The 27,100-nt window shown below is 38.9% G+C and overlaps 1 protein-coding gene across 1 annotated transcript; it reads right to left on the reverse strand.

Moving 5' to 3' along the window:
* Positions 1 to 529: 529 nt before the first annotated feature.
* avpr1aa (arginine vasopressin receptor 1Aa) lies at positions 530 to 5,656 on the reverse strand. Its single transcript, XM_084933987.1, has 3 exons — positions 4,563 to 5,656; positions 2,453 to 2,674; positions 530 to 2,050 (listed from the first exon to the last, which is right to left on the reverse strand). Exons 1-3 carry the CDS (start codon positions 5,509 to 5,511, stop codon positions 1,938 to 1,940), a joined length of 1,284 nt encoding a protein of 427 aa, XP_084790113.1. The 5' UTR covers positions 5,512 to 5,656; the 3' UTR covers positions 530 to 1,937.
* Between the last annotated feature and the right edge of the window lie 21,444 nt (positions 5,657 to 27,100).

Below are 27,100 nucleotides of genomic sequence, written 5' to 3' on the forward strand. Positions count from 1 at the left end.
AGAATCTGAAACAACAACCTGGCCCTCTGAAAACTATTAACACTCTGTTTTGTGAAGCCTGTTGGGAGCTATGGTTTTTGGATGGATTAAAGCAATGGTCTGGTGTTTGAGGAAGTGTGCTCATCTGGTTTCTTGTGCTGAGATAATCTGTATGATAAATGTGATGCTACTGCTCACAACTGGTTAGCTTGGTTTATCATAAACATTGGGCTAGTCTGTCTTTGTTGTAATGATAACAGAATCTATTAAAAAGTTATGACTCATTAAATCTCTTTTTAATCAGCTGGAGTTGCCAACAGCCGGTTAAAGCTCAAGGCAACAACTACTTTGCATTAAAACCCAGGAAAACTGTGGCACATGACACAGTAAAATCTGTAAAAATATGGTTTTACTATGAAGGGATTTTTCTTGTTAGACTTTTCCCCCTACTGTTTTTAACCACATGTTGAATTTTACCATTTATGAAAAAACTGACAAAATTACCTGGACATTTTCCATTTTTCCATTGCCCATTTTTCTACTAAAGAAATCCTACAGATAGATGTATCTCAAAACCTCCTCACACTGAAAATAAACAGTAAAAAAATCTTTACTCGGTTGAATAGGTAAAATGACCTTTTAATGCAATGATTTATCACTTTATTACAAGGTGCTATTCATTCTATTGGGACATATATTATCCATCAGTATGGGGGTGGACAACATGTTGACAAAAGGCTGCTCATTAGCAGAATTTCCCATTCACACGTTTTCAATTGAAAGGTCAAGCAGTTGCATAATCCCAGAGCTTGGCAAGCTTCAAGTGCTTAGATTGGCAAGAGACATGACTTCACAAAGCACTTCATTTTCAACAGAAATAACACACATAAATTTCTGTGGCTGTGCACCAGCTTCATGAAGCACAAACTATGAAATGTTCCATGTAGTAAAAACAGGAACAAAGACAACGTAATATTTAATACATTGGCGTGTATATTTCAGCATAAGTTGTTACAGTAGGTTACCTCTTAAAGATTTGCACAAGCCATTACAGACCAGCAACTCATGCCCAATAGATTTACATATATTACTCCTATTTACAGACATTTAAGTGTTTTTAATATACAAATATGCAACATTTGAATTGATATGTACATACTTTGATACACAGTGCACACATATATACACAATATCTATGTACAATCTTGATTCAATATAGCTTTTTTGTGGGGGTGGGGGGGATTATTTTTAATCCGACAACCATTATGGTGTCACATATCACATTGATTTCCAGGAAGTTGTTTATCTCGAGTGCAAATGAAGCCAAAACTCAGAACCTCCAGTGGTGCAGGATGTCTGAGGAAAATCAGGAAGTGTGCTGACGTGTTGTGTGTGGAATGTGTGAGCTTCTTCCCAAGATTTTATGAAAGACATGGGAACAGTTTGTGAGAAGGTGCTGACTTATCCAGCAGTGGTCAGTCTCACTTCATCAGAGCCCCCTGCTTTCTATCTGTGTGTGTGTGTGTGTGTGTGTGTGTGTGTGTGTGTGTGTGTGTGTGTGTGTGTGTGTGTGTGTGTGTGTGTGTGTGTGTGTGTCTATAAAACTTGAAGGAAATCTCATTTACCAATGCTGAGCAGAAATGAAAGCCATCAAATTTAGGACTGTCTTGTGCAACATGAAACAATTCCTTCAACAAATCATAAAAGTGCACATAACCACAAAAATCTGGCTGATAAATGTAACTCCACATGCTTCCCTTTTTTTAATTTTATTTTACTTTTTTCCCTCAGGTCAAAGCAAAAGGTTCGAATCAGATTTACAAGCCACTAAAATGTGGTTCTAAGAAAAACAAGAAAAACGGAAAGCCAAATACTACGGATGAGGTGACTGCCTTGGTTACTTGGAGACGAGTGGTCTGGAAGAGTCGTTTTCACCATCACTACACACATCTCGGCTGCTATATGGGTTTTATCTTTGTAAACACTTTAACAGGAAAGGGTGTTCGGCAGCACTGCGGGGAGGCACAACAACCTTTGAAAGCATCAGGATTCCTGGAAAAAAAGGTTCTCGCTAAAGAAAAAAAAGGAAAAAAACACTCAGAAGAACTCATGCAGGAATCTGCAAAACACTGAATATTGAAGATTTATGATTACATTCAATAGAACAATTTAAAGCCTGTGCATGCTTTTTTCTCATTATTTTTCTAACGTTTCTGCTGAGGTTATCTAAAGAAAGAAAGAAGATGTATGCACGTTCCCTAATGTGTCCATATTTTCTGCTTCTGTGAACCTCGCAACACCCTGTTTCATGTTTTTTTTTTCACACTAAAAAAAGCTTGATTTTCTGTATAATTTTCAGACATTGCAGTTCCTGTCATTCATGCCATTTGGTGCCACTGCCAAACATGTGTTTACTCTGCTTGAATAGAGGACTTGGAGGAATTATCCAGCTCTCTCCAGTAGCCGGTACTACCTGTTGGGCTCCGATTGGTCATCTTAGTCAGCAAAGTCGTTCTGCGGAGGCTACTGTCTGAGTCTTCTTTCTTGAAGTCGGTGTTGATTTTGCGGCAACACGAGAAGCACTGCACAAAATCCTGGAGGAGGTGGCCACTGAAGATCATGTATATCCACGGGTTACAGCAGCTGTTGAGACTGGCAAGGAGTGCAGACAGAGACACTGCTGTGTTCTCTGAATCTGGAGAACAGAGAGAGGAAGGAGGGAAAGGATGATTAATTTGCAAAACATCTGGTACAGGCTGTAGAAATGCCTGTTTAACTCAGTGCCTCTGGTGTCTAAATGCTACCTAAATGTGCCAGACTCTGAAAGTTACAAAGGTGTGCCAAAGTTAGAAGAAATCTCTGTTGCAGATCCAACTAGTTTTAAGACTTTTGGAATAAAATGTAATTTTCATAATATAAGAAAAAGCGGTAATCCACCTCCTCAAACACTGACGCTTAGTCAGATAGATTTAAGTATAAATTCCTTCTCTCTTCCTACATCTGAAACACTTTGATTGGGGGATAATGTGATCTGTTGGTGTCTTCACTGTCACAGAGTTCCTCACACCAGTAACAAAGGAAGCGACGATAAATTAACGCTTTTAAAAAATAACAGGATCTGTTTTCACTGCAGCCACGATCATTTTCTAAGCCAAGACAAGAAATTTTGGTGCCTAAAATTATAAGGAAAAAAAACTATAATGAAGACGAGGAAAGCTATAAACAGTGGTCCAACTCAGGGAGGAGTTTGTTTCATCAGCTGCCAATATAGTAGGCCCATACAGTTTATTTAGTGAAAGGACTTGAGTTTATAGAGCTATATAAATGATTGTTGTTGTTTTTTACCTGCAATCCTTTGCAGGTTGATGACATATATAACAACAACAACAAAACCTACCATGGTGCCTTTTTAGAACTTCCCCAAATTTCTACAAATTTGAGTTATATTGCACTTTATGTTGCACTTTATGGTAGGGCAGAAAAATACTAGAAACCAGAATTTGAAAATGTGCAAATGTGAGTCATCTGTAAATTTCCTATAAAATTTACTCTCACTGAGAGCTTTGGGCCCAATTTTTGTGGGCTTTGGCCTTCCAGCTAACTACCACAATATCTGACTTTATCATCTAATTGCAGTTGTCATTGTTTGTGTTTGAGTTGTTGGAATTATCCATCTCACTAGGACTTCAAAAACTTTATTTCAAAACAAAAGAGATAATAATGAAAAGTGATACAGCTAACCTAAGAATTTTACACGTAAATTTTAATTCTTAACATTCACCCCACACCGTCACCAAAAGTTAACAATTGAATTCAGCCAAGAACTGAATGAACTTATCAGCTAGCCAGCAATAATTAATTCTACTGATCCACAGTCAGTCTGATAAACTTTGAACAAAAGTCTGAAATATTTTTCTCTGAATTCACTTTTTAAAAAACAGGTTAAAATACTTTAAGTAAGGCAAAGTAGGGCATTTGATAATTAGTGCAATAATATAGTATTGCTGTATTAGTACCATATAAATTGTATAAAAACAGGTTGTGACTTAAAACTTTTGTTAAAAAAAGATGTAATCCGATTTTAGACAAGAGATAAAAGGGAAACACCTTGTGGACAGGACACAATATGTTGCTTACACATAATTTATACTAGTAGCGTGGTTTTAAAGCGCCATAACATTTGACCACTTAACGTCTCAAAATGCAGATGTAGGATTTTTTCCTTCCTAAATCTCCCTGGAAAACTCGGGGTTTCGAAACCTAAAATTCCCCAAATGGACACGTACGGAACATAATATTTCATTTATTTGGTGAAATGTAGTTGTGGGTGTGCGTGTGAGCGCGTGTGCGTGAAAGGTTTGACACTGTATACGTTTAACGTTTTAGATTAGTATGTTTACACATTTTGGTTTTGTTTGTCAAATAAGTTCGTGCGTAAAGGCGCGCAATTCGTGGATTTTTTTCCCTTGCGCAACGCGATTCTTAAGTTTCTGTTAATTTTCTCCCCCTGCAATTCTCCACATTTTTAGAACGATTAAAAGTGTGACATTTAATAAGTATTGTGTTCATTTATAAGCACTCACCATCCCACTGGAAGTTTTCATCCCACACAGACCACATCTGCACGATGAAAAACGGTGCCCAGCAAACAATGTACGCCAAAACGATCACAAAAGTCATTTTAACGGTTCTCAGTTTGGCTCTTGAGATAGTTGTAACGCTGCTGACCGAGTTCTTTCCAATCAGTCCATTCCTGCTTGCCGCACCAGACGTCGTTTTTCTTTTCTTGTATTTAATATTCTTCCGAATACTGTGGCAGATAAACCCGTAGCACATCATGAGAAGGACCACGGGCACCAGAAAGATGCCCACGGTTATCCAGGTGATGTACGCCCTGGCGCCCCAGGGCTCGATAAAGCGCGCCCAGCAGTCGTAGACGCCCGAGCCGTTCTGGATCTCGCTCAGGGAGAAGATGAAGTACTGTGAACAGCTGAGCACCAGGCTACATATCCACGTGGAGATGATCATGATGTACGAGCGTCGTGTGGACTGCTGTAGGGTTTTCAGAGGGTGGCAGATGGCAATGTAACGATCCAGGGTCATCATCACCATCATGTAGGTGGACGCAAACATTCCCATCACCTGGAGGTGCTTCACAATCCTGCAGAGAAAGTCTGGGCCGTAGAAGCGGAAGGTGATTTCCCAGCACAGCTGTGGCAGCACCTGGAAGAAAGCAACCACCAGATCGGCCAGGCTCAGGTGTTTGATGAAAAGGTGCATTCGTGACATCTTCTTCTTTGTGTTGTACATGGCCAGCAGGACGCTTACGTTCCCAATCACAGCAACCACGAAGGTGATGCTCAGAACCATTATCTCTATTTGTGCCACCTCCTCGTTCCTTGCAAACGGATCTGATCCGTTATGGTGGTCGGTGCTGTTTCCAGACGTTCCCATCATTAGGTCAGTGGTGACAGTGAACACCAAAGTCTGGTTCTCTTCGTTCAGGAGCATACGTTTGTCAGGAGCGTACATGGCACTGCCCCTCTGTGCGCCCTAGCAAGACTTAGTGTCAGAGGGGCTGCAAAGTGCCTCTCCAATCCGTATATGGAGCTACCTGGCGCCCGTAGAAAGAAACTCGTTGCTTTGTGAATTGTGTCTCCTGTCAGCGCTTTTTAAACTCGAGTCAAATTTCAGACTGCGTGCGCAAAGCAGGATGCACTGCAAAAACATGAGGCACCTAATGGTTAATATATATAGTGGCAAGCACATATTTATTCAAATAAAATGTAAAAATAAATACAAAATGAACACAGCCATCAATGAGGGATACTTTTCAGTGAAGATGTACCCAACGCAATCTAAAGTGTTCAAATATGCGAAACGTGCGTTTTCTTGAAACTGTGTTTGAATATCAGCATAAATATAATCAAGCCAAAAATGATCCGTGCTGCGTTTCCGATTCCTTGTCTTGCTTTGGAGACAAAAAGTTTAAAATGTTTCAAAGCATGTGACCTCCACAACATTATGGCTAAAAAAAACATTTTTTGCAGTGCAGAGCCAAGCCCTTCCCGGTGCTTTACACAACATCCACATCACCACAACTCCACGTAGGTATTGTTTATTAGGAACTTTTGTGGGTATTAAAAAGTCACAAAATGTGCTGAAAATGTAAAGTATTTAAAGTACAATGAACTGAGTAACACAATTTTTATTTACAAATTTTTTTCATACACTTTATGAATATTTGAGGTCCAATAAGAAAAGACAGTCCCCACCCAACAGTTCACAAATAACATTTAAATGCTCCCCCCCCCCCCCCCCCAGCATAATAAGCTTTGCAGAGGAATTGTTATAAGGTAACTGTAGCTGAACCTGCAAACATTCAGGACTCTAAATGTGTTGCTGTGATGTTGCTTTAATAGGAATGTGTTGGGCAACAGGCTGGAATGTTGTTTTTGTTAAAGCCCAGATAAAAACCACACTTAAAAAAACTGTTTAAACTGAACTGTGACTTGGTTTATTCTGTAATTAATGAATTCCTAGCTGAAAGAAATTCTCTTACTAATGATTAATAACATTAAAATTAACTGATTTGCTGCAGTCGATTGTTCTTATGAATCTGCCTTCTCTGCACTTTTAGCTCCAGTTTCAAATGACTTACTCTTAGCACAAAGTGGTTTTAGTTTAAACAATCAAAATGCACTGAATTCATTTCCGAAAGAAATATTTGAAGGAATTTACTGTTCAAACTTGATTTTTTTGCTTGATATCACCGCGGTATTCTGCCCTGCCTGCAACCTTTTCACTGCATCACCTCTGGCTCTCTTGTCCTCCACAGTTTAACCTCTACAGTTGCTTTCTTATTTCTGTTGTTGGTGACGTTTTCAGGTGACCCATAATGTAACTTGAGTATCCCAATTTCTATTAAAAAAAGCACATGATTGCAAACTGGCTGCGGATGTCTGGCAGCAATTCATCTTATCTGATCCATGTGCTGATACTGAGGATGGTTATCTTTATTGTGTTTACTTTGCACCTATCATCCAGATCTGCACTTTCATTTCCGGTTGAGCTCCAATTATGAGCACTGCAAACTGGAACTCTTATCCTAAAATTTCCTGTGCACTGGTTAAACTGGTTCACTGTTATAATTAAGTTTTCTCAGCGACCCAAAGTCAATTTTTTGACAATCTTTCCATCAGAATCATAAGCAAGGGTAATTTCTGTTGTCCAGCAAAACTGCTTCCTCCCTGGGAGCAATGATTATTATCCATCCACATGCTCTACAGCAGCCTTAGCGGATCTTGAGGGGTTCAAGGACAGTATAGTGGATGTCTCCCTTCATGCTGGACAGACACATTATTCTCATCTTCTGTTTTTAAATATGTTCACTAGAAACATTTTGTGCTGTTATTACAGCTCCAGGCTTGATTTGTCCCGTTGGTTACAAAGCGTGACAGCTCCGTTCACCAACCTAAACTGCGTGTTGTGTGTCTGGGCTCAGGAATCATGGGAATGCACGTTGTGTCTGCAGTAACCAAAGCAGTCAGTCTGAATCACGTCTGTGATGCTTCCCTCTCATTTGCAGGAGAATGTTTCAATAAGAGCTGCTCAGACTCTGAGCATTTTGGATTTTTTTTTTGTTTGGTTTGTTTTAATGAGGGATAAAGAAATTTGTCAAGGAATTCAAACAATGGATGCCACAATGCATTGTCCAAACCATCTTCTTGAGGTGTGTAGCTTATACTATTAGTGGTTTGGGACTCAGAGTGGATTTTAAAAATTCCTTTCATTCTGTTGTTTGTACTTTCTCCGAAATGTTTAGCTTTGCCATCCATGCTCATCCAATTAAGATTTACGGGGGCTGGAGCCTATCCCAGCTGCCATAGGGCTGCCCTTTAGGACAGACCGAAGACACGCTGGAGAGATTACATCTCTCAACTACTTTACAGTTTTTTCTGATGGCTTGAGCACATTTTTTGTAACTATTGGCTATTTTTGCAAAACTCTACACACAAATAAGAAAACTCTTCACCCAATCAGCAAAACATTGTAGTTTTCTTGTAAAAGCGAATAACGCTTGCTTAACTCTCCACACCTTGTAAAAATGGTATTTTTGTATCCAACAGTTAACACAAGCCATCATATTAATAAGCACACAATGCACCAACTACACACTGATGGTATGAATAAAAAACACATCTGGCTTTTGCTTTCTCTGTGCACAAGGTAGGCTATGTCAGTTTGAGCTCATACTTTTGTCATAGATCCGTAAGCACAGAGGGATCCAAACTTCAAGTACTGGTGTTTATTCACACACATCAAAACAAACACAAGTGTTTATTTCCAAGTATAGGATTATTTGCAATCGCCATATTGACTATATGGGTTTCTTGGTCTGCAGTGAACATGCTTCCTCTGCCCCCAGCATCTGGTCATCTAGCAATTCTGTAAAGTAACAATTTCAGTATTTTTACATCTATGGTATTGTTGTGTTTCTCATTGGCATATGGCAGTGCTACAAATCTTAGTGCAAAGTGACTGTACTAACCGATTCTCATTTCAAAATGTCCTTATGATGCTTGCTACAGTGTAGCGGCTCGAGTTAGGATGGACCCGTTGGCCAGCTACCCTCAGGGTCATTCCACGGTTGATTACATGGTCCACTATTGTAGCTCTGATGTCATCAGCAATTCTATTTCTTACTCTTCTTGCCCTTCCTCTCCCCCCTCCTCGTCCTCCTCTCCCCCCTCCTCATCCTCCTCTTGCTCCTCCTTGTCCTTGTCGTCCTCTTCATCCTACTTCTTCACCTCCACGTCCTCTTCCTCGGCCTCCTCTACTTCTCACTCTTCCTGCTCCCTCCATTGTACTCCACACACAGAGCTTACCTGTATTATAGTGCTTGGGCTGATTGCAAAGTGAACTAATCATCTAAAAAAGTTTTCACATGTGACAGTGTGCCAGACAGCTGGCAAAATAGTGTAAATAATGGCCTTAAATGTGTATAGTTTTGCTAGGAGTCCGTTGATCATTTGGAAATTGAGTGTAAAGCAGTGAGTTGTGTTTACAGTTCTGCAAAAAGAGTGCTGTGCAGTGGATTGTAGCTACAGGTTTGCAAAGTGTGTGTTACAAAATGGCAAACTGAGTGCAAAGCAGTGTTTGTACTTTTAGTTTTGCAAACTCAGTGAGTGGTTTTGCTATAAGTATTAATAGTTTTAGAAATTGTGCTATAAGAATCACAGTTAGGGTTTAAGCATTCAGTAAAAACTGTAAACAACTGAGATAAATCAACACAACTTATTCATATTCAATAAACCTGTGCATTTTGTGTTGATAAAAAACGATTGAAACATGTTTAGATGAAGTAAAGTGAGCTCTTGGAATATTTTTATCCTTTGCAATTTTGTCATTTTCAACACTATTCAATAACTTTTACCCCAATACTACTTGGTCACTTAAATACTACATGTTGTCTTCATATTACATAATGTTCAACAAAGTCTAGAGTCTGGTTAACATAAGAATTGAATGGATCTACAACGACTACCGTCCTCCTCTCTTTATCCAGGTTGCAGGGGGGGTGGGGCATAATCCAGAAATGATAGGGTAAGAGGCAGGGTACACCCTGGACAGCATTTGCGCTCACATTCACAGTAATTCAGAATCACAAATTAACCCAACTCTAACAACTACATGACTTTTAACTATGAGAGGAAGCCAGAATACCCAGAGAGAAACCAGTGCAAACTAGCCAGATTGTGGATTTGAACTCAGGGTCTTCTTGCTGTGAGGCAACAGCACTAACCACCATGGCACCAATCCAGGCTTAACAAAAGTAGAAATTGATATGATTTCAAGGCTTGATGCAGAATTTTCTGTACATTTTTGTCCTTGACAGGTTAAACTACAATAAATAGCATACACGTGGTGTGTGTGTAGTTGTCTGCCTCTTATAACTCCAGTGATTTTCCTGCAGTTTGAAATCTCGTGTGATCTTGTGAATTTAATGAGTCCAGCAACTAACCACTCTTACTAGACTGTATCATGTCATCTCAACAAGAACAAATTAAGTTGTTGAATTTCATACAGATCCTATATGATTTAATTACGTTCAAGATAGCAACATGACATTTTTGTGTTCAAATTACAAGGTAGACTTTTTTAATATAACAACCACCCAATTTACTTTTTTGGGTATACCGAAAAAAGTAGAGGCAGCTGCTCGACTTGACTGAGATGGATGCCTTCCTCAAACCACGATCCAACGCGTGCAAGACTAAAATCCCGTGCGGTGTCGCGAGATTCAACATTGCTATACTATTGACTCACTTCACTCGAACACGATATGAACAGTTTAATCTGCCCTCTCTGCATATCATGTAATTTCAACACTATATAGTCATTAACTTTAAAGAATGAGGCAATTGTGTTAAATACACGCAAGATGCTTACATAAATCCAAGAGATGGCCAATCCCTTTTTTTCAGTGTGGGCTTGAATCCACAAGTCAGAGTGGTGCCTTTATGTGTGGAGTTTACTTGTCTATGCTTCTTCCTAACACATGTCACTTCATTGATAATTCTAAATTAGCTGTACTCTGCCTCCTGCCTCGGCTCCAACCCGAACCCTTAACTGGATAAACAGAAGAAAATGGATGGATTGATTGATTGATGAGCACCCAGACCTAGAAATGTGTTTGTAGCCTTTTTTGGTTTGCATTTCTAAAATGCTTTATCTAAGGTTCTGTGAAAGTGAATCATCGTTTTCACCAACGTCCAACCTGCTCAGTAAGTGAGAAGTCAGTGAGCTAACTTATGTGAAGCTCAGAACACATTAAGCAAGCAATCGGAGCAGAAATTCTTGTAATTCCAACAGATTCCAAAGGATTTTCTCACACCTGTAAATCTTACCTTGAGAATTGCACATGTTATTTATGTGACAGACATATGCAGTTTCACGCAGTAGAAGAATTTCCGCTTTGATAAATTGCTCTGATGCTGTTTGTTCTGTCTGGCTTAAGTCTTCAATACCTCACACAATACAATAACCCCGAGTTCATCATTTGACATATTCTGTGAATCTGACACAGCATGGCGCCAAGAAGGTGCACCTGCAAACGTGAAACTAAAGGGTCTAAAGAGAAACTTTAAAAGCCAAGAGCCTGTACCTTCTTATTTAGACTTCTGTTTCTCTTATAAACTCATGACTCAGATTGTCTCCTGGGCGACCTCGGTCAAACAAAGATCACATTAAACAAAACGTTAAATTAACTCTGTTTACTTTATGACTGAATTGATGACAAAGAACAGCATCTCCAGAAAGGTCACTTATAATAGGTTCATTACATAAGTTTGTATGTACTTTTGCACGCTTTTGTTTGGCCTCCAGGCTGATGATAAATCAGTTCTTTATTAAACAGGACATTCAGGTTTCTAATCATGACCTACATAATCGAAATTTTACCAAAGTGTAATTTAGTAAACAATTGCTCACACGATGATTAGAGAGATGATGATGAGAGATGATTGAGTCGACAGACATATGAAACAGTTTTTGTCTTAATTCAGCACATATCCCGGTCATTCAACTCAGGCATTTCCTTATTTGCCTGTTGTGTTGGTGCCCTAGTTCTTAAAATTAATGGATGCAGTGATCGTCTTCAAACTGGTGGACCTCCAGGGTATGAGCAAGGCAAATACAGGCTATATAATCTGAGGATGGCCTAATCAGACAATCACTTGCAATTCATTACCGTACACAGATAGGGCCAAAATGCCCTGCTAAAGCTCAAATTGCAGATAAAAAAGAGGATTTAAGTGACTGAGTATTTTAGAAACTGCTGATCTGCTGGAATTTCCTGCACAACTATCTCCAGTGTTTACAGAAAATGGTCAGAAAAAGAGAAACCAAGATATGAAGAAGAGCATATGAGCATATTGCATCTGAGCATGCAATACAATCAACCTTGTAGCAGATGGGCTAAAACATGAGAAGAACACTACTATGAGCTAAAACAGGAGACTGGCACAGGATGACCAAAACTAAACAACAGATGACGGGAAAAAAGTCCAGCTGCCTTATGAGTCTCCATTTCTACAGCAATATTCAAATGGTAGGGTCATAATTTGATGTTAACATCACAAAAGCATGGATCCATCCTGCCATGTGCCAGCAGTTCAGGCTGGTGGTTGTGGGGTAATGGTGACCAAAGACTTGATAGAGATGTTGTGTTCCTTCTACAAGAATCGTGTAGCACCCGTCCCATGTACCTATGAGCAGGGCCTGGTTCTCTGTTGTTAATGATTATAACCCAGAATGTGAATTAAAATAAAAATTATGGAAATAAGCCACAACACAAGAGTTTCATTTTCCAATGTAGCAGTCTCAACTTAGTAATTTCAGTTCAAAAAAACAAACAAATAAAAGAAAACAAGTAAAGCCTCTTGGGTATAGGGGAGAATAACATGTTGTACTGGTAAAAGTGATGTTGAATAGTGTTTATTCACTAAGGTTCCTGATACCAAACTGAAACAGCCCTTTAACTGCAACAGTCTCAAAAGTTCTGAAAAACAAAACCTTAGTTGCAGACCTGGGTCATGGCTGGCGTGCGTTGCTGCGTAAAAACGAATGGTCACTTCACTTCACAAGGCACGTGCAAATATCAGTACTCGGGGCTCCAAATAGTTGAAGGGAATAGGTGGGGGAAATGGGTCAAGACTGCCATCAGAGCACGGCAGCAGCACACATAGTCCACCGGGTCACACAAAATCTACAGCTCATACCAGCATAAGGGACCGCGTGCCTCGCCTCTGTCACACTGGCAAAACATCTGTCCCTTCTTTCTGGATTAAATTAACCAGCTAAATATGAACCCATATGCTGTTTCATGTCGTCTAAGCAATAGCTAGCATTAGCTGAATGCATAAATGCAAAGCAGAGTATGAGCTAAGCCGAAACCCCCCCCCCACTAGGCTATCGGCTAATCACAGTTAGTGATACCAACCTGTTTTAAACTGCGGGAGTTTGGAAAAAACTCACAGACTGTGATTATTTCTTGGTAGATTATAACAGCTCTACGCATAAAGTAGCTGGTCATAACTAGTAGATTATGACCAGTTGGTTACTGACCTGGCCGTAGGTTACCAGCCTGGTAGCCATGCTGCTCCTGAGTGGGTCCAGAGCAGGCCTGGGGACTTGGGGTTCTGGGGGCTCTCCACCTCCAGGCTGAAGCTCTGGCTGTGCCTGGGGAATTTGAGTCCTGTTTGTGTGTTGCCGGTATTGTGGGCTGGTGCATGCACTGGGTCCCGGCCCTGACACTGGGGCCTTCAGTGCATTGGTGGAACTAGGGGCCTCTTTAGCTGGCAGGAAGGTTTTTACCGTTTTTTTGTCTGATTTTGAGGAGACCACTCTGCAGGCGGTGGAGGATCTACCAGAGGTGGAGGACGGACTCAACCTAGGTGTCTATTGTCTTATGTAGTTTGGAAGTTGACTGAATGTTAGGGCAGGTGTAATTTTTCCTCTATTGTGGGGTTGGGTGGACTGCCCCGGTCTTGGTGACACTTGGTGGTGCTACTGGACCCCTAGCTGGATGCCCTTTTGGATGCACTAAGGGGCAGGGGAGGTACTCCTTCTCTGTCCCCGCATGATAACGTGTGACTCAATTTTATTTTACAACTTAGACAGTCTCATTACTTTTATTCTCTTGACACATACAAATAGGGCCTTGGGGGTGGGCACACTGAACGATGTCCAGAGGGGGGTCTGTTTATTCAGCCTCATCTCTGGTGCCAGTGCCCACTTCTCATTTTTAAATTGCATGTAGACATTGAGGATTTCTTGGGAGGGGCGGTGCTGACACCAGCTGTTGTCTGGTCATTAGTACCATGTCCCCCCTGTCTTAAATTCGTTATAGAACAGCTCACATCAACACCACATATGAGCGGGTGGAGTAAGGCATGGGATTGACCATCTTTTTCTCCACCAAATCCCAACCGTCTCCCTGAAACTTTTGCCTGATTGGCTGGAAGCTTTAATACATTACATACTAGTTAAATTAAAAAAAATAATGAAGACACTTTAAAACATAAACAAGAATGCTGTAAGTCAAAGCAGCACACATCACATACATAACATGCATTTGTATGGCTTCCACGCTCTCATTTAAACTCATTTAAACTTATTTCAATACATTTTAAACCACTCACTTTTTGTATTGTAACCATTAATATACATTTTTAAACATTTAAACACATAATGAACTTAAAAAAAAAAGAGTCATCAGAATAAAGCATACAAGTGTAAAAATCCTACTATGATAACTGTCCTCATCGTAGAACATTCCTCTGTTATCATAGATATAAATATCGCTCCTTTAGTTGCTTTCGACATTAGCATCGTTGCACTACACTAACAACAGTGATGAAATGACTGTGTAATGTGTGGATTTAAGCAGGTTTTATCACATTATTGTAATAGTGTTTTTTCTCAATTGTATCTTTAAAAAATGACATTGAAAACAGACCAAAACAAAAATAAAACGTGTTTTTACAGCTGCACTTATACCGTAGGTTAATTGCTCAAACAACAGCCAAGCTGCACCTAAAAGTTTCTACACATTCAACGAGTCACTGTGACGTTCAAGATCATTTCCTCAGCTGAATGTGAACTTCACTTACAGCCATCCTTTGTAATGACCTGCTGTTCTGCTCTCACACAGTCATGGGAGTCTGATCCCATCTTACGTAAGATACTTGGGCCGTTGCGTTTTTCAGATCCCTCTTCACATGTCATTGCATTTTTGTTGTATAGTCCATTCCCAATCACAATTCAAATCCAAAATTAGAGTGTTTAATCATTTACAGTGCACAATGTTCACTTTCAGTATTTTGTATTTTATTTAAGTCAGTTTCTTCACAGAGTCTGACTCATTCAGTAAGAGTTATCAGTTAGCCTCGTCCGTGGTACAGAGACCAAAACAGAGGCCCTTTTTTTGGCCGTCACATTCACCAGACATGTACCCAGTGGAAGACTTGTAGTGGATTTTGTGTTAAACAAACACCATCATCATCAAAATCCCAAATAGGCACACATAAGCTTATTGTAGTCATCCAACAGCGTACTGGGGCAAATTATCTTGGTTTATCATTTGTCACCAACAGCAACAGGAACTTTTCCCATGGACTAAAAACTTCTGGGTGGACTCTTTCCACAACAGGGTCTAAATTAAGATACTGGGAATTTATTTTTGACCCTGCCCCACCCCCTCCCACGAAAAAAAAAAGAAGTCTTTGCTCAGTAGGTGATACTTTCTGAATCAAAAGAGTAGCCTGTTTGTACTTTTTGGCTAGCAGTTTTTACCAAAGATTGGTAAAAATTCATGTGAAAATTGCTCAATAATGTTTATAAATCTGTTATGTAGACGTCGGGCCTCTTACTCACTTTAACGTGACGCAAAAGTGGAGGCCAGGGGGGTTAAAACACAGTCAATCACATAAAAAACAACTATATTTTCTAATGTTTTCAAGGCAGTTACGCTTTGAAGCAGAAATAATTTCCACACACCTCTGCAAATTTCATTTTTCATGCAACCGAAGAGCTTTATCCCGTCTGTTCTGGCTGCACAGCATGCGTGAGTGTATCTACCACCCATCATGCAGACACACAGACCTGCAGCTCTGATAAAAACAGACAACCGAGAAGAGAGAAGGAAACAGTTGAGATGTAACCTGCCTGCTACGGTTTTGTAAATTTCCACGTCTCATAAGAGCAGTCTCTATGTCGGCGCACAAATTTGTCTAGTCTTTGTGGCTCTTTAGACCACAGCAGAAACATAGACATTCACGGTCTGACAGTCTGTTAGATCCTTAAGAAAAAAAAGTACTGGGATTAAAAGTTCAAGGCATTTTAGTTGGAATAAAAGCAGCTCCTGTGTATATCAAAGTGTGGTGTTGTTTTCATTTTCCTCTGCTGGTTTACTAGGACTGACAAACCACCCATAGCTGGGATTTAATCAGTGGAATCTCATCTTTAACCTTCACAAGTAATTAAAATATCTTAACCTTTATGGTTAAGACGCTGGCACAAAAGTGATGGGGCAAATGAGCCTAAGCTCATCAATGTCCAACACATCATTCAGAAAACAGGGTATTCAATACTGACAGTGTTTCTAATGAGCATGCTGTGTATCGGTGATGCCGAGAAAGGCTGATGAGGACAGTGTCATCTTTAGGGCTAAAACTCAACACTGTCAACAGCTAAAAAGCTCCTGCCAGTCATGAGACTGACATTACTCCTGAATAGATGAAACACAAAATGAAATGAAAATTACTAATAAGAAAAAAAGAAGACAACAGTTTCAGCTTTGGTAGTCAAAGTCAGATTCTACATACGCTATCTGTAGCCATCTTTCTGAAAGGTTTATTTAATGTTAGATGGAGTTTACAAGGTTATCACTCACATGCCAAGGAACGCGCTTAAACTGATTTACAAGTACAAGAAAGAATCGGTAATTTAAAGTGACTGCACTTTGAAGTATGCGTGATTAATGGCCTGCTAAATTGTACTTGACTGCCTTCTACAGCTAATACGGCGCACACTATAAGACAACAGTATTCTTTTCTTTGTAGCCGGGCGGTCAACTTATTGGCCCCTTTATCTTCAAAAACATCTGTTCTGAGGTATGATCACGTTGTTTTCTGCGTGAATAAAACTCCGGCAATATTTCTGCGGAAAATGCTTTGAAACCGCTGCCACGTTCTGTATAACTCAAAAAGCCAAGGCTGTTTGAAGACTGAAAGCTTTTCACAGAACACAGAAACTCTTACATCACCCAAAGAAGAACCTGAACCTTGATCTTTTGAGCTGTATGTAATATTTAAAAAGTCATTTCGATAACACCTGAGCCTCCGCGGGTTGTTCCTGGTCTTATCGTTTCGTCTGTCATTTTTATGACCACAGAAAGAAAATCAGCACAATTCCAAGACACAGTATTTTCACTCCATTACGTTTTACAGTGGCAATCTTGTACGTTTGAATGTACTTACTTGTATCTGGCTGCTGTATCTGAGTACTTTTCCCACCATCATAGAAATTGTTAAACAGCGCATTCAGTTTGGGAGATTTTTGAAAAGGCTGGTGAGAAAGTCACGTCCGACATGAACAGCAGCCACAGTGGGGTTATTTGTACAAGGACCGATTAGCCGAGTGGAAATGCTAAAGGCGAGCGGGTGAGCTTTGGGTGCGTGTGTGACATGTATGCAACTGGTGGTCTTTGTGTGCAAATATGTGCCCCGCAGCCAGAGCTTATGGGAAACTCTGAGGCAATGAAGCAACTTATCATCTATCAGGAGAGCAGACAGCAATGTTCTCACTGCTGTTCCTTTGAATCCACACACAGTGACCCATAAACAACACCAACCCTCTCGGGGAGAATCACTGCCTCCCTTAATAAGGCAAACCACTGGACTGATGAAACAGATCTACATTTTTTTCCTACATCCCTAACTGCTTTGTTTCATTGAATAATTATTTTTGTCCTTTTTCTTCCTCTTTCCCCTTCTGCCCACTTATTTATTTGCTGTTTTTGAATTCCGGTGTAATGCCTGAGGGATTGAAAAGGGATTAAGTTATGAATAAAAGATTTATTAAGAAAGAGCATGAGTAAAACATACACCCACATGTTTTTCAGTTAACATTCTGGCTTTGTTTAAAATCTCGGACTCACTGTCTTAAGGATATAGATGAGTCAGTACCAGACAGACAATGCTTTTTTGTGTGCTGTTACTAATGACTGGTAATGGTTCCAGTGCACTTCTACTTTACTTTAATTGCTGGATGATTTTTTTTAAATTAGAAAATAGAAATTACATAAGATAATTGAATAAGATAAAAGTTATCCCTTTTCTTTTTGGCTTGCTTGAAAAGATTCAGCAGATATTGCCATTAAGTGCATTTGCACAATGGTTAAGAGGGTGGATTGAGTCCCATGTCACTCTAGAGACACATAATAGCTCTCTTACTTCAGTCTGCAGCAGCTCAGAGAAACACAATGAAAATATGGGGTCACAGGCAGGACAATGCAAACTCCAAAGAGCAGGGTTTAATGGACTGATGATGTGATGAATGTATCTTTATTTAGGTTGCTTGGCAAATGTAACCACGAGCTAGTAACTGAAATCACGGCTTAGTGCATTGAGTGTGTGTTTTAATTAAAAACAGCACTAAAATAGTAGGCAGAAAAAGTTCCCACTATTACTAAATTCAGTGTGTTACAGATGCCAAAAAGAGGAATTCCACAAAAATCAGGTACAAGATTTTTCTTGTTCTGAATGAGCATTTTTGACTGCACATTAGAGACAGCTGAAATCTGCTTGTGACAGATCTCGTCCGAGCTATGATGCCCTTTAGAGAAATCTGATCGGCGAACAGAAATAGATTTATCTGAGTTTGGAGTTAGCATGCTGATAACGAGTATGAGTAAGAGTACTCCAGCTTGGCTTTTTACCTAATGACAGTCCTCTTCCTCTTTCGGTCATGCTCATATTGTGTGTAATTGACTGTCCGCGTTATCTACTGAATGTCATCCATGAAAGCTGAGGCTTTTTATTCCTGAGTGTTTATTCCTACAGTACATAAGTATTTGAACGGCACTGTAAACTACTCCCATCATGTAAATCAGCATTTTCAATTAACATTTAATTTACATTCAATTTACATTTACAGGTTTTAGCAAAGAGTATTGTCAAAAGCTGGAGACTACAAGAAGTCAGACTTCTTTAAACGTTAAGTAAAGTGTTGTCGTAATGTTGGATATATATTTGTAGATATATATATGTTATATATATATATACACATATATATATAACATATATATACACACACAAGAATGTTGATATGAACAAGTGAGAAAAGCCTTTTACCCATTTGTGGCTGCAGCTTCCAGTAAAGCATGGGAGAGATGTTATCGAAAATTAATATAAGGGTGAGCGTTGCTTGAGGTTCTGTCTCAGCACTCCAGTCCCCTGCAATGAAACCCAGACGGATTTCCGGCGCATCATGGTTTGTTTTTAATTTGTTATATAATACCTTCTAGATTCACACTAAACATTCATTTTGAGATCTCCTAATAACTACTTCAATAATTAATAAATAAATGAATTAATATAAAGTACTCAGTAGAGTTTCTAAGAATGAGATGAGAATATATTAAAAATCTTAGCTTATCATAGCTAAGCTTTAGCATGACTGACTATTCACAGAAAATAGTTCCTAAATGTCATCTTTGGTGTTGAGAATGACACCATGTTTTTCTGCAGTATCCTTCTAAGGCAAAGGAAAAACTAGAGCGATATTTTCTTAATACATCTGTTCAGCACATGAAACTCGTGAGTCATATTTCAGCAGCATGTGAGCTGTTTTGATGGCCTTTGATGGCTGTATTAACTGGCACAGCTGTCAACCACATTTAAAATTTCATATCATTAGATTTTAAATATCACGAGACTCTTCTCGTCTTACTGCCCTGTATCATCTGATATTTAGATCACATCCTGGTTCACAGACATTAATAACATTACCTGTTTCTACTGATTTGTGCACAGAAATGCTCTCCGGTATGAAACAGAAAGCAGAGCGGAGATCTGTGGGAAATTAATATGTTAGTGAGAGAATACCTGGAGGTGCCTCCACTGATCTGCCTACTGTCAAGGGTGAAGCAGAGTAAAATTGACGGGTATTGACAACACACCCCACACACACACACACACACACACACACACACACACACACACACACACACACACACACACACACACACACACACACACATAATTTCTTCCAAGTAAATAAGCTGTTGACCATATCCGAACAGTTTGCTAATATGATATGGTTTCCCCGAGCTCCTGTGTAGCATTGGTAATACATCTGTCATAGAAACATCTCAGGCTCAAATGGAAACATCTGGAGCAACACAGACTGAACCATAGCAGCGGCCGAAACAATAACCATACCTAGCGACGGCTTCAACCATCACAGCCAGGCAGAGCAGCTGCAGCTGTTTTCGCAACCAGCAGCTGGATACTGTTGTCGATTAGCCTTTAAAAATGAAAAATGAACACTAAATGGATCAAGTAAAGGGTCACGTTGTCTCTCTCTCTTCCATAGTATGTGCAAAGTGTTACAGCTGCACTCATCAACACACCATCTATTGTTTTAGGGATGTAAAACCTATTGAGATGGAGCAAAAATATGTTGACAGAAAGGCAAAGTGGTAATATAAAATAATCCAGAAAACCAAAATCACTCTAAGACCTTTTTAGGAGATCTTAATGACTCTGATGGATTAAAATACCTGAATTAGCCAGTTTTAGGGTCATTATTTATTTATTCATTTTAAATAGACTTGGATCACTTACTCTTTTTACTTGTGGAGATAGATATCTTTCAAATAATGAAATATATGAAATAATGAGGACATAGATCAGAATGCCACAGTGTAGACGTTACACAGAAACAATGCGAAGAAAAAACTCAGATAACAACAAAAAGCAAAAATGTCTCTTTGCTCATTCTCAACCAGTTTTGTTTTCCCAATGCAGTCTGGGCATTATGCTCTCTACAATTATCTGTAGACGGTAAAGTGTGAGAGCTCTTGGGACGGAAGGCGCAAAATACAAAACACATTTTTGCACTCTGAGTCTAGACAAAGACAGGTGATTTTCCAGGTAACCACATGAAAGCACTCTAAGCCATCTCGAGAAAGCACAACATTACCTCAGCCCGGCAGCTTTACCGTTATTGCTTTTCTTCACGCTACCGGAGTCTTCTGTCACAAATATGATCTTTGGGATCTCTGATCAAGCTGTTCCATTTGCCTTCTGCCATTTACATCTGCAGCAGTCTGTCTTATTTCTGGATCTGCAGACATTTTCACTGAATACTGGGAGGCTTGAAATGCTCCCTTTTGCTCTTCTCACTACACTGAGCTGGACTCTGATCTTTGCCAGAAAGATTCCCACAGAAAGCTGCATGTGAGTCACAGCAGACAAATGGCCCTTTGACACTGTGTGCCTGTAGATCCCCCCAAAAATGATAATGAAAAGCCGATGAGTTGTGCGTCATGCCAAGTAATAGAAGTTGCGCCAGGGCCTCATGAGTTAGTTCCTGAAGCCTCGAGTAAAATTTTGACTACTGTGTCTACGAAATATTCAAATGATTACTGGACCTCATTCTGACGTCGTGGCTGCTTTTTGTCCTGCTTTTGTTTTCAGCGCCAGATGCTAATTTGTGACTAAGTCTCCTTAATGCTTTTCTCTAAGGGATATTCACCAGACCTGTAACCACTGGAAGCAAAACCTGACATGAAATCCGAGATTCTATTAAATCTGAATTTTTAATTGCACGCGGATAAATCTGCATGATTAAACTCGGGCTGTTTCTGATAGATTGTCTTTATCTGTGCAAAAGTTACATAACCTGTGAGGGCTTTAAGAGACACAAAAATGTTGGCCTCCATATATCAGCGTCTGTAAAATAAATCTTAGCAGTGCATTAAGGATTTTGCCAGGGACAGGACAGGACAGTACTGTAAATCCATGGAGAGCTCAAACCTGCATATCAAATATACTGAAAGCTAATTAATCTAATCAAGTGATGTCATTCTGAAGTATTTAAAAACTCTTCACATATATAAAAATATATGCAGTTTATGCTATCGTCTTCCAGCAAATCTATCACCAGCTCTGTTTCGCCTACAATACGTTTGCACATCAAACATGAGGAATTTGTTTTGTTATGCCAACTGAACTGGCCAGATTTGATTTTTTTATTTATTTTTTTATTCTCTTTTTTGTCTGGCACGCGCAGTGTCGATAACTCGCATGTGCTAAAAGATGCCCATTCTTTAAGATTAAAGTCATAATTTACTGAGTGTTACAGAGTGAACTGCTGCATGAGGTGGCTGCCAGTGTGGAACACATCTGTCACCACATGGAACAAAACCTCAGCGTTGACTGAAAGCTCTGGACTGGACGCCAGCGCTGCTGTCCTTCTCCTTCTTTGAGAATCTTTTTTCAGGATTGTGCACATGATATCATAAGGCTGTCTTCTGAAAGAAATTTGTATTTGTATTTATTTATTTTTAATGGAATAAGGTTAGATATACAGTGTTGCTTTAACTTCAGATTGCTGAGGCAAGCGTCTTAAAGTGTATTACACTAAAGATATACGTAATCAAGCTCTGCTAAAGCAAAGCTTACAAAGCACACACCCTGAGCTGAGAACTTTTGCACACGGATGCACATACAAAGTCAATATATAACCCACTGTGGCCTTTTTACAATCGGACATATCAGCGTTGTCAGCATGCAAATTATTCCTTTTAATGTTAACTGCTGTTTATCTATTCTGCCGTTCTTATTCTTATTCTGTGGTTCAGTGCAAGCATGCCAAATTAAAATTTATGCATTCAGAAAACATCACTGCTGCTGCTAATCTCTTCTTTTGCCTATCATGCTGACACAGGCACCTCAGGACAACGGAGCTGAAATGGAGAGGCCCTTATTTTTGTCTAAGCTGATGAGCCATGTTTCCTCAAGAGGCCACTTATCATGTCTGTGTTGAGACTCCAGACCCACAGTAAGTAATAAAGAAGCAGAAGAAAGCATGTCCTAAGGCTGTATAGCTGCACCTGTATTTCTATAGGCAGGATATGTAATTTTAAAGCTGTTTCAGAGCCATGTGACTGTTTTACAGAGTATTTATGTTAAGACATATTAAGCCCTTTTCCTTATTGTTAAAGACACATAAGAATTTTAAGGAAATATTAAGGAAAAGCATGGGATTGACAGAATCAAAGCAGCAGATGATTTATTTTCATGAAAGAGTAAGCATTTCCTAGTTAAATCGGATTATTATGTACACTTAGCCTTGTTGTTCACAAAGGTTTTCATAGGACCACTTGGTAGTTTCAAATTCTTAAGTTGAGGGAACCATAGCTTCCCAAAGAAACTATGGTTCCCTCGACTTATGATCAGCCTACATCAGCCTAATCATAGCCCTGTATCAAACTTTTTTCAAATGTGTTGCTGCCATCATTTTTAAACTTACTTTTGTTTCTTAAAATAGTCGATTTTATCACTTCAAACGACTGTTATGCTTTTCTGTGCGCTATTGTGAATAAAGTGTGTGTTTATTAGGTTTGCAAATCATTGCATTCTGTTTTTATTTATATTTTATAGAGAGCACAAACTTTGTGGAATTGAGGTTGTATGTTAATGGATAGCAACATGAAACTGACTTATTCAAAGTTTAGTCAAAAGTTACTGATATCCAGCAAAAAAGGAAAAAAAAAAACACCTTCATGGTTGTAGCACATATGGCTCTGGCTATTCATGTTACCTGAACAAGACAATTTTCATTTCAATCACACCAGCAGATATGGAGTAGCCGTAGCACTATATCAAATAACGTGCTACTGAATTCTCCCTTGAAATATATGAATGACAGATATAATTAATGCTAGAGATTTTTCCATATTTGGCCAAATAACTTAAAGCGGAGGTGTGCGATCAATTTCCTGATATTTGTGTTTAATAATGTTTTAAAGTGCCTTTGACTGAGGCGCTGGCTTAGAGCTGGGGTCAGTCCCTGGGTGCTGTGTGCAGTTTTCAATTCTGCTAATCCTCAGGAGGCACTAAATGTAAAGAATAATTTTCTATAGAAATCAAAGCAAGATCGCTAAGTAATTCGATTCCTCCACATACATACTTTGACTTGTACCTGACTTTGACTTTTATTGTTCACTTGATTTACTTTGTCATAGAATTTGCAGTACTATGTCAGTTACAAGATTTATTTAAAAACTCAAACAGGATTGGAGCATAACGGCTGGCAAGGGACTGAGAAACAGGGCCTGAAGCACAGAGAGGATCATCATTAGCACATCGTTAGCTGGCTATAGAGCGTAGCTTTCACTGGAGGTGAAGCAAGATTTTGTGAAAACAAAGGTTGATATATTGTTGCTCATGAAAAGATGAACTGTAGAAATACCAGCAGAAACTGGGACGTGGTAGGTTAGTAGCAACACAAACTGTGTTGTGAACAAGGATATATAAGGCTATTATAAGGAAACCTATATGGAGAGGGAAGGACAGAGAACAAACAAGACTCTTGGGAGAGCCATAACAATGTCATGCAGCATATTCGATATACAGTCTCCATGTGCATCTGAGTGGATTTTAGTTTTTTTAATTGGATTTATTTCATGTCCTTATTTTTTAAATGTTGTTCATAACTTTGCTGTCATATGTCTTTTAAATTATTCTGTGTTGTTGTTAAAAATGTTTTAATATGCTTGCCGTGTACCACTTTGGTGAAAGCCGGTAAGCTGATCTGCCTGATGCTTTTGGAATTAGGTGTTAAATAGGATTTGGAGTTTGCATTAAAGTCTTTGTTAGACACATTAGAAGAGTTAGATAAAAAGTTTGATGAGATTTGCTTATTAATCTCTCCGCCCCGTAAAGGCTGAACTATGAAATAATTGCCAGAAAATTCTAGTTTTTTTTTCTAGATTTTCAAAACTGGAGTTATTGAACCATGTGGCATTTTTTAAAAAAAAGAAATGCAATAACAATTTGTGTCTTAATTTGCATAATTTTTGCTATTATTTTTGTTACATTTATTTAGGATTTCAGGGGGAAAAAATCACAGTGGTAAGTCTCAAAACGATACAAAAACCCATGTATCAGATGGCATACACTAGCTCTGTCCAATATTGCACATTTTCTTATTGATCGGATAACAACGAAATACAGGGCCAGTATTTCCGATACCAGTACCAATATTTTTACTGTATAAAGGCAGATCATAGGGCAGAGCAATGTTAATGATTTATAAGATTTATGAGATTTGCATTTACAGATTGCAAATCCTGAATACATATTATTGACCACTAAATCACTGCAATTGTTGCTTTCCGCAATAACCAGTTAATGCAAAAAAAAAAAAAAGAAAAGAAAAGAAAAAAAAAGAAAATCCCCACACCTATCAGTTTTTCATGTATTTTGAAACTTGTTTTTGAAGACCTTGAACATAAATGTGCCCTTCTCTAACACTTTGGGTCAACTTCTGTGATTTTAAATGTGCTATAGGCTATAAACAGAGCAGACATGGCACATTTCATAGTTAATGTTTGAGGTATTTTGTTTTCATTTCACAACAAATCAATTTATTTGACATAATTCAGTGAGTAACATACTGAACTTAAAAGCTAGAAACAAAGTATCAGTCCTATCACGTTAGTATCGATCCCATACCAATACCAATGTTGGCGTCAATACTATTAATATATGGATCTGATCCCCTCTAGCATACACTTTGCTTTACAGGGTTCAATATAAAACTCTTAGCTTAGTTTAGTTTAGAGACTGGAAATGAATAAAAGTGTTTTTTCCTTTCTTTAAACAGTACATTTGAAGTGTATCACTTCACATGCTTTTTCTCACAACCAAAATTGATTTGACTGAGCTTACTACTCAGCAAAATTGCTTTCAACAGGCGTGACTATCTGCATAACGTTATGAGTAAAAGTCTTCGTGTACCCTGCTCTCAAAGAGCCATATAACTTTAGGAAAGCTCTCAGCAGTTCTCTGCATTGTTTTAATTTAGCAAAAGGCAACACAGCTGTTTTTAGATGTTAACATTTTTTAGGGTAATAAATCTGAAATCTCCGCATTTTTACATATCATAGAAAATAATGCAGCAACCAGTTGTGAGTGAGTATGTGGAACAGGCAAGCTTCTCCTAAAGAGCAAGCCAAAGCAGCTAGAAAAAAGGGGATTTAAAAGGCTTCTAGCAGGAAACAGATTAATCCACAGCTCTAAAGTGAGCTGATTTCAAGCTCATCAAACAGCTTCTGCTCACTGTGAAAGATAAAACTGATAATTAGGTGCCACTTGTTAGTTACAGCTGAAATATCCATCCATTTTCATGAACACTTACTCAATCCAGGGTTGCAGAAGTATATTCCAGCTGTCATAGAGCAAGAGGCAAGATAAACCCTGGGTAGACTGCCTGTTTATCAGAGGACCAACACAGAAAGACAACGATTCATGCTTACTTTCACACGTGGTGAATTTAGAATCACCAATTAACCAAACATGCAGATTGTAGGACGATTCAAAGCAGAAACTGCAAACTTTTTCTAACATTTAGAATTAAAAAATAACAACAAATGGAAAAAAAAACCCAAACAAATTTGCATATGTCATTTTGATGAGTAATTTACTGTCTGCAACTGAAAAAAAAGCATTCTGTTTGATACTTCCTATCATTCTCAATACTCAGTGTTCTTTCAGTGTTATTATGTGAACAAAGGAATGCCTGTTGAAAACCATTTAGGAGTATTTCAAGCCCAGCTGTATATGCATATATACACATGCTCTAATTTGGTGAAAATAAAGAATGAACAGATGTAACAGGAACAGAGGTGTTTGAGCTAAATCAGCATGTAAGTCACTGCTGAGGATTAAGAAGATTAGTCTTTTCTTTTTCCTTCACACTTTGACCGTTTGTGCGCACACTGTGGTTTTATGTCAGCAAAGTGCGTTTTTATTTTTACCTAGAGCATTTACTCTTAATCCATCCTAATTGAGCTACAGAGCACATTTCCACTTCTCATTGAGCACAAAGACAATTTCATACATAAAGCGATCCAGGCAAGGAATGAAGCCAATGACGTGCAGCCCTGGTCTGGTTAACGGCAATGTCTTCTTAGTGTTTGCCAAGATTTGTTGCTACAGACACCTCAGGCAACAGTGTCATGACTTCATTTCATATCCTGAATCCCATTACTGAACGCTGTAAAGAACATCAAATATTGATTCTTCTTCTGTGGTTTATGTGTTTTGTAGCAGCTTTTATCTCAGTTTTTCGATAAGGCAGCATCAGTGAGAAAGATCAGCAAAACTTCCAAAGAGTATTTAGATAAGATAATCTTATACCTTACATAATCTTAAGCCTTGAACCAGATTAGTTAGCTTCAGGTTCCCCATACAGTTTGTGCTGCTTGGAAAAAAACAAACCAAAACAATTTAATGAGGACTCGGGGCTCAGTTCTCAATCATGC

Source organism: Perissodus microlepis, chromosome 7, assembly GCF_051167445.1.
Source record: "Perissodus microlepis isolate ML-2025 ecotype Zambia chromosome 7, ASM5116744v1, whole genome shotgun sequence".
NCBI classification, from domain to species: domain Eukaryota; kingdom Metazoa; phylum Chordata; class Actinopteri; order Cichliformes; family Cichlidae; genus Perissodus; species Perissodus microlepis.

What these genes read in the sequence shown, in the direction of transcription:
- avpr1aa (XM_084933987.1), bottom strand. Translation starts at nt 5,511, where the DNA reads ATGTACGCTCCTGACAAACGTATGCTCCTGAACGAAGAGAACCAGACT. An exon ending in TGAAAACTTCCAGTGGGATG is followed by an intron (nt 2,675 to 4,562) that starts GTGAGTGCTTAT and finishes TCTGTTCTCCAG; the next exon opens with ATTCAGAGAACACAGCAGTG. An exon ending in GACCAATCGGAGCCCAACAG is followed by an intron (nt 2,051 to 2,452) that starts GTAGTACCGGCT and finishes TTTTTTCTTTAG; the next exon opens with CGAGAACCTTTTTTTCCAGG.